At 40.0% G+C, this 14,201-nt stretch overlaps 1 protein-coding gene across 1 annotated transcript in view; it reads right to left on the minus strand.

Moving 5' to 3' along the window:
* LOC139751222 (uncharacterized) overlaps window positions 1–7,928 on the minus strand; it is a 58,793-nt gene extending 50,865 nt beyond the window's left edge. The window contains exon 1 of the mRNA XM_071666465.1: window positions 7,655–7,928. Within this exon, the coding sequence (XP_071522566.1) occupies window positions 7,655–7,773 (119 nt within the window). The 5' untranslated portion in view covers window positions 7,774–7,928. The remainder of the gene's footprint in view (window positions 1–7,654) is intronic.
* Between the last annotated feature and the right edge of the window lie 6,273 nt (window positions 7,929–14,201).

Consider the following 14,201-nt stretch of genomic DNA (forward strand, 5'->3'; position numbering starts at 1 on the left):
TAGCGTTCATCAATACAGATGACATATTAAAGTGTACATCACTGCAGGTGACTTATTAATGTTTTATCACTAAAGGTGACATATTAAAGTGTTCATCACTACAGATGACTTATCAAAGTGTTTACCAGTACAGGTGACTTATTAAAGGGTTCATCACTTCAAGTGACTTATTGAAGTAATCATCACTACAGGAGACTTTTTAAAGTGCTCATCGCTACAGGTGACTTTTTAAGGTGCTCATCGCTACAGGTGACGTATTGAATATTCATCACTACAGGTGACATATTAAAGTGTTCATCTCTACGGATGAGATATTAATGTGTTCATCACTATTGGTGACTCACTGAAGTGTTCATCACTACAGGTGACTTGTTAAAGTTTTCATTACTACAGGTGACTTATTAAAGTGCTCTTCAAGTGACTTACTGAAGTGTTCATCACTACAGGTGACTTATTACAGTGTTTATCCCTACAGCTGACAATTTAAAGTGTTCATCACTACAGGTGGTTTATCAAAGTGCTCATCACTTCACGTGACTAATTGAGGTGTTTATCACTACAGGAGACTTATCAAAGTTTTCTTCACTACAGGTCACTTCTTAAAGTGTTCAACGCTACATGTGACTTATTGAAGTGTTCATCACTACAAGTAACTTATCAAAGTGTTCACTACAGGTGACTTATTAAAGTGTTCCTCACTACGGGTGACTTATCAACGTGTTCATCACTAAAGGTAACTTACTGGGATGTCCATCACCACAGGTGACTCATCAAGGTGTTCATCACTACAATAGACTTATCAAAGTGTTCATCAGTACAGGTGACTTATTGAAGTATTTACCACTACAGGTGACATATCAAAGTGTTCGTCACTACAGATGATTTATCTAAGTGTTCCTCATTACGGGTGACTTATCAACGTGTTCATCACTACAGGTGGCCTACTGAGATGTTCATCACTACAGGTGAATCATCAAGGTGTTCATCACTACAGGGGACTTATCAAAGTGTTCATCAGTACAGGTGACTTACTGAAGTGTTTACCACTACAGGTGACTCATCAAGGTGTTCATCACTACAGATGACTTACTAAAGTGTTCATCACTACGGGTGACTTATTAAAGTGTTCACCACTACAGGTGACATGTTAAAGTGTTCATCACTACAAGTGACTTATTAAAGCGTTCATCACTGCATGAGACTTATTAAAGTATTCATCAGTGAAGGTGACATATCAAAGTGTTCATCACCAAAGATGACTTATCAAATTGTTTATCACTAGAGGTGACTTATCAAGGTGTTCATCACTACAAGTGACTTATTAAAGTGCTCATCACTACAGGTGACTTATTGAAGTGTTTATCACAACAGCTGACATGTTAAAGTGTTCATCACTACAAGTGACATATCTTGCTCATCACTACAGGTGATGTATTAAAGTGTTCATCAGTACAGGTGACATATGAACGTGTTAGTCACTACAGGTAATATACTAAAGTGTTTATCTCTTCAGGTTACTTGTCACAATGGTTCTTATATCAGTGACTTATCAAGGTGGACTTCACTAAAGCTGACTTATGAAAGTGTTACCACTACAAATGACTTACTGGTGTTCATCACTACAGGTGACATATGAAAGTGTTCATTACTACAGGTGACCCTTTCAAGTGTTCATCACTACAGTTGACTTATCAAAGTGTTCATCACCTCGGGTAGCATATCAAAGTTTTTATTACTACACGTGATTTATTAAAGTGTTCATCACTTCAGATGACTTCTTGAGGTAGTCACCACTACAAGTGACTTAAAGTGGTCATCACTAGAGGTGACATATTGAAGTGTTCATCCTTCTAAATGACTCATTAGGGAGTGCATCACTACAAGTGCTTTATCAAATTGTTCATCACTATAAGTGACTTACTGAAGTGTTTCTCACTATAGGTGACTTATCAAAGTGCTCATCACTATAGGTGATTTGTTGAAATGTTCATCACTACAGGTGACGTTAAGATGTTCATTGCTACAGGTGACTTATTAAAGTGGTGAACACTACAGGTGATTTATTAAAGTTTTCGTTACAGCAGTTGATTTATTGAAGTCTTCATCACTACAGGTGACTTCTTAAGGTTTTCATCACTACAGGTGACTTATCAAAGTGTTCATCACTAAAAGTGACTAATCAAGGTATTCATCACAACAGGTGAATTATCAAAGTGTTCATCACTGAAGGTGGCTTATCAAGGTGTTTATCATTACAGGTGACTTATCAAAGTGTAAATCACTACATTTGACTTGTTAAAGAGTTCATTTCTACAGGTTACTTGTTATGATGTTCATCACCGCAGGCGACTTCTTACAGTGTTTATCACTACAGGTGACTTACTAAAGTGTTCATTACGACAGGTAAATTATCAAAGTGTTCCTCACTACAGATGACTTTTTAAAGTGTTCATCACTACAGATGACTTACTAATGTGTTCATTACTACAGGTAATTTATCAAAGTGTTCCTCACAACAGTTGACTTTTTAAAGTGTTCATCACTACAGGTGACTTATTGAAGTGTTCACCACTAAAGTTGACTTATCAGAGTGTTTATCACCCCAGATGACATATCAAGGAGGTCATCACTGCATGTAATATATGAAAGTTTCATCACTACAGGTGACTTATTAAAGTGTTCATCACTACAGGTGACTTACTGAAGTGTTCATCACTACAGGTGTCTTGTTAAAGTTTTTATCACTATAGGTGACTTATCATTTTGTTCATTATTAAAGGTCACTAATAAAGGTATTCATCACAACAGGTGAATTATTAAAGTGTTCATCACTAAAGGTGACTTATTAGAGTGTTTATTACCTCAGGTGACATATTAAGGAGTTCAACACTACATGTAATATATCAAAGTGTTCATCACTACAGGTGACTTATTAAAGTGTTCATCACTATAGGTGACTAACTGAAGTGTTCATCACTACAGGTGACATATTAACGTTTTCATCACTAGAGGTGACTTATCAAAGTGTTCATCACTAAAGGTGGCTTATCAAGGTGTTCCTCATTACAGGTGACTTATCAAAGTGTAAATCACTACATTTGACTAATCAAAGAGTTCATTTCTACAGGTTACTTGTTTAGATGTTCATCACCGCAGGCGACTTCTTACATTGTTTATCACTACAGGTGACTTACTAAAGTGTTCATTACGACAGGTAATTTATCAAAGTGTTTCTCACTGCAAGTGACTTTTTAAAGTGTTCATCACTACAGATGACTTACTAAAGTGTTCATTACTACAGGTAATTCATTAAAGTGTTCCTCACAACAGTTGACTTTTTAAAGTGTTCATCACTACAGGTGACTTACTGAAGTGTTTATCACTAAAGTTGACTTATCAGAGTGTTTATCATCCCAGATGACATATCAAGGAGTTCATCACTGCATGTAAATATATCAAAGTTTCATCACTACAGGTGACTTATTAAAGTGTTTATCACTACAGGTGACTTACTGAAGTGTTCATCACTAGAGGTGACATATTAAACTGTTCATCACTGCAGGTGACTTATTGAAGTGTTCATCACTACAGGTGACTTGTTAAAGTGTTCATCACTATAGGTGACTTATCAATTTGTTCATTATTAAAGGTCAATAATAAAGGTATTCATCACAACAGGTGAATTATCAAAGTGTTCATCACTGAAGGTGACTTATTAAAGTGTTTATTACCCCAGGTGACATATTAAAGAGTTCATCACTACATGTAATATATCAAAGTGTTCATCACTATAGGTGACTTATTGAAATGTTCATCACTACAGGTGACTTGTTGAAGTGTTCATCACAACAGGGGACATATCAAAGTGTTCATCACTACAGGTGACTCATCAAAGTGTTCATCGCTACAGGTGACTTATGAAAGTGTTCATCACTACAGGTGACTTATTAAAGCGTTCATCACTGCAGGTGACTTATTCAAGTATTCATCACTGAAGGTGACATATTAAAATGTTCATCACTAAAGATGACTTATCAAAGTGTTTATCACACTACAGGTGACTTATCAAAGTGTTCATCACTACAAGTGACTTATTAAAGTGTTCATCACTACAGATGACTTACTGAAGTGTTTATCACTACAGCTGACATGTTAAAGTGTTCATCACTACAGGTGACTTACTGAAGTGTTTATCAGTACAGGCGACTTGTTAAAGTGTTTATCACTACATGTGACTTATCAAAGTGTTTATCAGTACAGGCGACTTGTTAAAGTGTTTATCACTACAGGTGACTTATCAAAGTGTTCATCACTAAAGGTGACTTGTTAAAGTGTTTATCACCCCAGATGACTTATGAATGAGTTCATCACTACATGTAATATATCAAAGTGTCTATCACTACAGTTGACTTATTAAAGTGTTCATCACTACAGGTGACTAACTGAAGTGTTCATCACTACAGGTGACATATTAACGTTTTCATCACTAGAGGTGACTTATCAAAGTGTTCATCACTACAGGTGACTTATTAAAATGTTCACCACATACGACCTATTGAAGTGTTCATCAGTGCAGGTGACTTATTAAAGTGTTCATCTCTGAAGGTGACATATTAAAGTGTTCATCACTAAAGATAACTTATCAAAGTGTTTATCACCACAGGTGACTTATTAAAGTGTTCATCACTACAAGTGAATTATTAAGGTGCTCTTCACTACAGGTGACTTACTGAAGTGTTCATCACTACAGGTGACTTATTAAAGGTGTTCATTGAAGTGTTCATCACTACAGGTGGCTTACTGAAGTGTTCGTAACTGCAGGTGACTTATCAAAGTGTTCATCACTACAGGTGACTTATTGAAGTGTTTATCACTACAGGTGACATGTTAGTGTTCATCACTGCAGATGACTTATTAAAGTGCTCATCACTGCAGGTGACTTATTAAAGTGCTCATCACTACACGTGACTTATTGAACTGTTCATCACTACAGGTGACTTATCAAAGTCTTCATCACTACAGGTGACTTATTGAAGTGTTCACTACAGCTGACAAGTTAAAGTGTTCATCACTACGGGTGACTTATTAAAGTGTTCATCACTATAGGTGACTTTGTAAAGTGCTCATCACCTACACGTGACATTTTGAAGCGTTCATCACTAGAGGTGACTTATTAAAGCGTTCATCACTACAGGGGTCTTATTAAAGTGTTCATCAGTACAGATGACTTACTGAAGTGTTCATCACTACAAATGACTGATCAAAGTGTTCATCACTACAACTGACTTATTAAAGTGTTCCTCACCACTGGTAACTTATCAACGTTTTCATCACTACAGGTGACTTAATGAAGTGTTCATCACTATAGGTGACCTGTCAAGTTGTTCATCACTACAGGTGACTTATTAAGTTGTTCATCACTACAGATGACTTATTGAAGTGTTCATCAATACAGGTGACTTATGAATGTGTTCATCACCACAGACTACTTACTAAAGTGTTCAGCACTACGGGTGACTTATGAAAGTGTTCATCACTATAGGTGACTTATCAAAGTCTTCATCACTACAGGTGACTTATTTAAGTATTGTTCAGTACAGGTGACTTATCAAAGTGTTCATCACTACAGGTGACTTATCAAAGTGTTCATCACTACAGGTGACTTATTAAAGTGTACATCACTGCAGGTGACTAAAGTGCTCATCACTACAGGTGACTTACTGAAGTGTCCATCACTAAAGGTGACATATGAAAGTGTTCGTCACTACAGGTGACTTATTAAAGTATTCATCACTATAGGTGACTTGTTAAAGTGTTCATCACTACAGATGATATAATAAAGTGTACATCACTGCAGGTAACTTGTTAAAGTTTCATCACTAAAGGTGATGAGTACAGGTGACTCATTAAAGTGTTCATCACTTCAAGTGACTTATTGAAATGATCATCACTACAGGTGACTTTTTATGGTGCTCACAACTACAGGTGACGTATTGAAGTATTCATTACTACAGGTGACAAATTAAAGTGTTTATCACTACGAGTGAGATATTAAAGTGTTCATCACTACAGATGACTTACTGAAGTGTTCATCACTACAGGTGACTTGTTAAAGTGTTCATCACTACATGTGACTTATCAAAGTGTTCATCACTAAAGGTGGCTAATTTAGGTATTCATCACAACAGGTGAATTATTAAAGTGTTCATCACAAAAGGTGACATAGGCGTTTATCACCCCAAATGACTTAAAAAGGAGTTCATCACTACATGTAATATATCAAAGTGTTCATCACTACAGGTGACTTATTAAAGTGTTCTTCACTGCAAGTGACTTACTGAAGTGTTCATCACTACAGGTGACTTATTGAACTGTTATTCATTACAGCTGACAAGTTACAGTGTTTATCACTACAGGTGACTTATTACAGTTCTTATCACTACACGTGACTTATTGAGGTGTTTATCACTACAGGTGACTCATCAAAGTGTTCATAGCTATAGGTCAATTCTTAAAGTGTTCATCACTACAGGTGACTTATTGAAGTGTTCATCACAACGAGTGACTTTTTAAAGTGTTCACTACAGGTGACTTATCAAAGTGTTTCTCACTACGGGTGACTTATGAACGTGTTCATCACTACAGGTCGCTTACTAAAGTGTTCATCACTATAGGTGACTCATCAAGGTGTTCATCACGACAGGTAACTTATCAAAGTGTCTATCACTACAACTGACTTATTGAATTGTCCATCATTACATGTGACTTATCAAAGTGTTCACCACTACAGATTGCTTACTAAAGTGTTCTACACTACGAGTGACTTATCAAAGTGTTCATTACTACAGGTGACTTATCAAAGTGTTCCTCACTGCGGGTGACTTATCATCGTGTTCATCACTACAAGTAACTTACTGAAATGTTCATAACTACGGGTGACTCATCAAGGTGTTCGTCACTACAGGTTACTTATTAAAGCGTTCATCAGTACAGCTGACTTATTGAAGTGTTTACCACTACAGGTGACTTATCAAAGTGTTTATCACTACAGATGACTTACTAAAGTGTTCCTCACTACGGGTGACTTATCAAAGCGTTCATCACTACAGGAAACTTATCAAAGTGTTCATCACTACAGGTGACTTATTAAAGTGCTCCTCACTACAGGTGACTTATTGTGTTCATCACTACAGGTGACTTAATGAAGTGTTCATCACTACAGGTGACTTATGGAAGTGTTCATCACTACAGGTGACTTACTGAAGTGCTCATCACTACAGGTGACTTATCAAAGTGTTCATCGTTACAGGTGACTTATCAATGTGTTCATCACTACAGGTGACTTATTAAAGTTTTCATCAATACAGGTGACTTATTAAAGTGTTTATCACTACAGATGACTTATTGAAGTGTTCATCACTACTGGTGACCTATCAAAGTGTTCATCACTAAAGGTGACTTACTGAAGTGTTCATCACTACAGGTGACTTATCAAAGTGTTCATCACTAAAGGTGACGTATTGAAGTGTTCATCATTACAGGCGACATAATACTGCTACAAGTATGCGAGAGATATCCTCAAGTATCACGGTCATTGGAGATGATGTTGAGATGTGAGCACAGTCGTTCGCTACCTTGTGAATGGTCGTCTTACCTGTTGGGTTGATAGTACTGCTGCAGGAGCTGGTCCAGCGTCGTGTGCATGACTTCCTCCTCACCACGGATACTCTCACAGTCCACCTTAACACCAGCCCACTCACTGCCACACTTCATGAATTTCCTCAGCACTTTGTCTCACTACGCCAGAATGTAGAGCGACCGTGTTCTACCGGAGCCCCTCCCCTGAGTGTGTGCCTCACCCCGACAGTGAGAGGCGAATGTATCTAGTGCGTTACTGTGGCGGCCGCGGGAGCCCGCTCCGTTAGAGACTAGCGGCCTGTCAGCACTCCAGGACCAGCGATGGTTACTACTGGTGCTGGTCACCAGCACATCTTCACTCTAACAAGACCTATACTCTCGGCTTATGCCTGGGCTGAAACTGGCCAGTTTTGCTGAGGATTTGGCTGAACTGTTCATGAATGGTTTGGATACTGGTTTCGTAATAAACAACCTAACCATGAATGGTAAAACTTAATAAGTTTCCTGTGGAAGACCTAAGGCAGTTTATAGCACTGCCACACATTATGTTACATCGTACCGTTTTCAAGAACCGATCTTTCTTTTCGGATCGTAACACAATGTTGTAAGATATTGCACATATAAGCTGAGTTACCGGAAATTATTCTTTTCTTAATACTTGGAAGTTCTCGTGTTCTCCATAACATTCAGCTTGAGACACTAGTGAACTGCGTTGTATGTTGTTTTACTGATAGTTTAGTGACGGGATTCGTGAATACATGTGTATGTGTTAGACGATTATTGTCTGAAGAATGAACTTGGTTGACTGGGACACTGGTTCAGCAGCACTAACTTCTACATGCATCATAACGTCCGTAACAGTCGCGTGTTAGTAGACTGTACGACACCAGGGCCCCTTGACGGTGCTGCGGTGGGATGGCGGTCAGGTCAAGAGCGCCGTAGCGGTGGGAAGCCTCCCTCAGGTACACACAGACTTGCAGCTCCATCATGCAAGTGTCAGCACGCGAGGCTGACAGAGATATGTTCCTTAGAACATCATACGTGTCCTCGATGGCTCGCTGATACTGCCTCCAAGTTGCTTCCGTCACCTGGTCCTCCCGTCTGTCTGGACTCCTTCGTCGTCGTCCGATGGGCGGCACAACTACAACCACGACAGAGGAGGAGTCTGTGTTGGAACTTACTTCATTATACGTTTCTGAGGCATGGTTCCCAGAATTGATGTTGTTGTTGTTGTTATTGTTGTTGAGGTTGTTGATAGTGTTTATGATACCGTTGAAGGCTAGCAGGGCGAACGTCAGGAGGTCATAAGAATTGAAACCGAAGTTGCCGACACCTCCCGGACATGCACTGCGGCGCTGCTTGTCTGAAGCTGCGACAGTAGGGTCGACGGTGTCTGCGGGTAAAGGTGTCAGTCCTAAGGAGGCATCAGACTTCCACGGGCGAGAATACTGGACTTGCCTCGACTGTCGATCGTGTGTGCTGCCGACAGCATCGGCTGCTACGTTTAAGTTATCATTTAGTTTTGTGTCTTGTTGAGGTGTGACAACTGTACTAAAGTACTGAGTCGACAACTTACTTATCGCTTCTCTTAAACGTAGTGGCGTCTTTTGATCGGAACCGCTGTCACAGCTTACGCAAAGTACGGAAATAAACGCGAAGATGATATAAACTTTGATCATCCTGCAAGTAACAAGGAGTGACCACGTCCTACACAGACACATGAGCATCTACCAGCAATGAGTGTAAGCGGTGGGCGGGCGGCCATATCTTGACTCAGCAGCTGGTCGAGTCCCGTTATGTAGACCGTAACCTGACCGTGAGGCCGACTTCTGGAACGTTTGCACAAAGTGCCGGGTGATGATGCTGCAAGATCTCTGACACCCCTTCTGCAACAGCTTTGCAGAAGGCATATGATAGGGTGGATAGGGATTCCATGTTAAAGGCCGTACGAATAAATGGTGTGGGAGAAACACTTCTTGAAACTTAGAGAAGTTTTCATCAAGAATGCAAGGCGTGTGTGCGAATAGGTAGATAGGTGAAGCTGGGACTGCGGCAGGAGAGTGTGATGTCACTATTGCTGTTTTAATTGTTAATGGATGGGGTGGTGAGGCAGGTATATATAAGGGTCTTGGAGAGATGGACGAGTATGCAGTCTGTAGGGTTTAGGGGGTCTGGGAAGTGTCATTTGTTTGCTGATGACACGGCGCTGGTGGCTGATTCGACTGAGAAACTGAAGAAGTTGGTGACCGAGTTTAGGGAAAGTGTATGAATGGAGGAAGTCAAGGATAAATGTAAATGATATCAAAGTCAAAAGTGAAGTGTTTTAGATATCTACGAGTGGACAAGGCAGCGAAAGGAACCATGGAAGTGGAGGTGGGGAAAAAGGTTTGTTATCTGGGATAGCGAAAATGAGTATGTCTCAAGGTATAGTAGTTCCAATATTGTTGTATGGATGTGAAGTATGGGCTAAAGATGAGAATGCGCGAAAGGTAGATGTGCTGGAAATAAAATGTTTGGGGAGATTATGTAATGTGAGGCGATTTGGCCGAGTAAGTAATCAAAGGGTGAGAGAGAGGTATGGTAATACGATGAGTGTGGATGAGACAGCTGAAGAGGGTGTGTTGAAATGATCTGGATATATGAATAGAATGAATAATGAGAGATTGACAACGAGATAATGTGTGTCAGGAATGGTGGGGACAAGAAGAGGGAGACTAAATTGGAGATGAGAGGATGAAAAGAAAAAACAGGACAACAAACCTACCTCACCAGGAGGCCTATTAGGTCCCAGACGACATATTTACCTCACCAGGAAGCGTATCTTTAACCCTAAAGAATAAAGTTACCTCATCAAGAAGCCAAGAACCTGTCGCAGCCCTTGTCTACAAACCTGCCTCCATAGAAAAAGCCTACTTGTAGCAGTGGACTACAAGTTTGCTACAAAGGGGCGTGAGAGAAGATGGAAGCTGGTCCAGAGAGAACATATACTAGAAGCATAGTTGAAAACCTAGACTACAAACTTACCTCGCCAGGATGCCTACTTGCGGCTCTAGACTAGAAGCTTGCCTCACCGGGAAGCTTAGTCGAAACCCTTCTCTACAAAGCCTGGTTGCAGCCCTAGACTACAACTTTACCTATACCATAAGGCCTGATGGTTACCTTAGACTACAAACTTACCTCACCAGGAAACCTTCTTGCAACCCATGATTACAAGCTTACCTGTCCAAGAAGCATAGCTGCGGCCTTAAACCACAAACTTAGCTAACCATGAAGCCTAGTCAGAGGCCTAGACTACAAACTTCACTCAACAGAAAGCCTGATATCAGACATAAAGTACAAACATGCCTCACCAGGAAGTCTGATCGCAGCCCTACAGTACAAACTTCCTAGTCAAGGAAGCCTAGTTGCAGCCCAGACTATAAACGTACTTGACCAGGAGGCGTAGTCGCAGCACTAGATAAGGAAGGCACGTCACCAGGAAGCCTATTTACCGCCCTAGACCACAAACTTACCTCACCATAAAGCTTAATCGCAGCCCTAGACTACAAACTTACTTCAGCAGGAAGCTTTGTCGCATCCTCAACCGGAAGCCTAGTCGGAGCCATAGACTACAAGTTAACTGTCATAACTTTATGGGGAATTGATTCTTTCCTTCATGGCCCAACTTAAGTTGTTTACAAAAAACAATTGTATAAGCGACCGCTGTAGCTACCAGATTTCCCAAAGTAAAGTAATTATTTTTTGGACTAATAAGACTTTGATTGGAACTACCCTGACCATTATAGTACGCTAAATATTACCTCAAGAAGCGACGAGGATAAAACAGTGTGAAATAGATGTGGACAACTTATGGAAGTTATTGAAATGTGGAAAATAGGGTGTCCACGAAGATCATCGGTCGGTGTTGTCGAGTGATTTCCAATCTTGACAATGCAAACCATAACAATGTCTAATTGGTCACGCTAGTGAATTTCATCCGGACATTGAATCCTGGACTGAGTACAAGGAGCGTCTGCAACATTATGTCTTGAAGAATGACATTGAACGATGCATTCAAGAAGAAAAATGTGTTGACAGCAGTTGTAGGACCTAAGCCATACAAGTTACAGAGAAATTTGTGCAAGCCTAAACAGCCTAGAACACTACCTTTTGAAGAACAGGCAAAGCTGTTAGACAGAGTAGCAAGATTAGAATACCATAAATACATTAGACGACCATGTAACAATATTTAGAGAATATTGTTTAAGCTTCATATAAATTGGGCATTCTATGTTACTGAAAATGGATTTTATAGTATCTTAATATGTTAGTAAAGGAGTGCACTTATTATGTCGATGCTATTTTGTTTTCCAAACTCTTTGGAGACATCGGACAAGAACGTTGATGGGAAAGACAACTGGGCGCCCAAAGTTGATAGGGACAGAAACAGTGACTCCCAGAAGACATAGTTCTGGATGTTCTGAAAACCATGTTTAGCTCACACTTATACCGAGAGGCAACATGGCTATAAATTTGCAGCCCCCACCACCCCTAGATTTGATTGGTACTGATATTGCAGCCAACTGGAAAAGATTCAAGGAGTTTTGGGAGAATCATGAAACAGCAGTTGGTCGTGAAATACAGAAAGACAGAAGAAGAGCAGCTGCATTCTTACATGTAGTTGGGGAAACTGCAGTGAAGTATAACTCAGTTGGAGTGATCCTGAAGACAAGCACAAAATTGACAAAATGCTTGAGAAATTTGAGGAGGATTGCAAGCCAAGGACAAACATAATAACTGAGAGATACAAATTCTTGAACAAGAAACAAGACTGCAGTGAGACATGTGACCAGTTCATCACACAGCTGAGGATCCTGGAAATATCCTGCAAATATCATGATGCAGAAAAATGATAAGGGATCAGTACATCCTCGATCTCTATGATGACAAGGCAAGTCAAAAATTATTGGATCATGCACAAATGGATAATAAATATACATACATATACATTTCAACATATACATACACAGACATATACACAATAACACATGTACCTATTCATACTTGCTGCCTTCATCCATTACGTCGCCACCACACTCTTTTTATCTCCACACATCTCTCATCCTTATATTACTTACTCTATCAAACCACCGTACACCACATATTGTCCTGAAACATTTAATTTCTAACTCATCCACCCTCAACCGCACAACCCTACCTATAATCCATGCCTCGCAACCATATATCATTGTTGGAACCACTATTCCTTCAAACATATCCATTTTTGCTCTCCGAGATAACGTTCTCGCCTTCCGCACATTCTTCAACGCACCCAGAACCTGCATTCCCTCCCCCACACTGTGACTCACTTCCGTTTCCATGGTTCCTTCCGCTGCTAAGTCCACTCCCAGATATCTAAAAGACTTCACTTCCTCTAGTTTTTCTCCTTTCAAACTTACCTCCGAGTTAACCTGTCCCTCAGCCCTACTGAACCTAATAATCTTGCTCTTATTCACATTCACTCTCAACTATCTTCTTTCACACACTTTAACACAAACTCAGTCACCAACTTCATTTTTTCACCCGAATCAGCCACCAGCGCTGTATCATCAGCGAACAACAACTGACTCGCTTCCCAAGCCCTTTCATCCACAACAAACTGCATACTTACTCCTCTCTCCAAAACTCTTGCATTCACCTCACTAACCACCCCATCCATAAACAAATGAAACAACCATAGAGACATCACGCATCCCTGCCGCAAACCAAGGTTCACTGGGAACCAATCATTTTCCTCTCTTCTTACTCGTACACATGCCTAACATCCTTGGTAAAAACGTTTCGCTGCTTTTTCTAGCAACTTATCTCCCACACCATATACTCTTAAAACCTTCCACAAAGCATCTCTATCAACCTTATCATATGCCTTCTCCAGATCCATAAATGCTACATACAAATTCATCTGTTTCTCTAAGTATTTCTCACATACATTCTTCAAAGCAAACACTTGATCTACATATCCTCTTCTACTTCCGAAGCTACACTGCTCTTCCCCAATCTGATGCTCTGTACATGCCTTTACCCTTTCAATCAATACCCTCCCATATAATTTCCCAGGAATACTTAACAAACTTATGCCTCTGCAATTTGAACACTCATCTTTATCCCCTGTGCCTTTGTACAATGGCACTATGCATACATTCCGCCAATCCTCAGGTACTCCACCATGATCTATAGATACATTGAATATCCTTACCAGCCAATCAACAGCACAGGCAACCCCTTTTTTAATGAATTTCACTGCAATACAATCCAAACCCGCCGCCTTGCCGGCTTTCATCTCCCTCAAAGCTTTCAATACCTCTTCACTGTTTACCAAACCAATCTCCATGACACTCTCATATCGCACACCAAACCCGACCAAAACACCCTATATCTGCCACTCTATCATCAAACACATTCAACAAACCTTCAAAATACTCACTCCATCTCCTCACTTCATCACTACTTGTTATTACCTCCCCTTTGCCCTTTTCACCGATGTTCCCATTTGTTGTCTTGTTTTGCGCACTTTATTTACCTCC

This window comes from Panulirus ornatus, chromosome 1 (assembly GCF_036320965.1).
Source record: "Panulirus ornatus isolate Po-2019 chromosome 1, ASM3632096v1, whole genome shotgun sequence".
Lineage (NCBI taxonomy): Eukaryota > Metazoa > Arthropoda > Malacostraca > Decapoda > Palinuridae > Panulirus > Panulirus ornatus.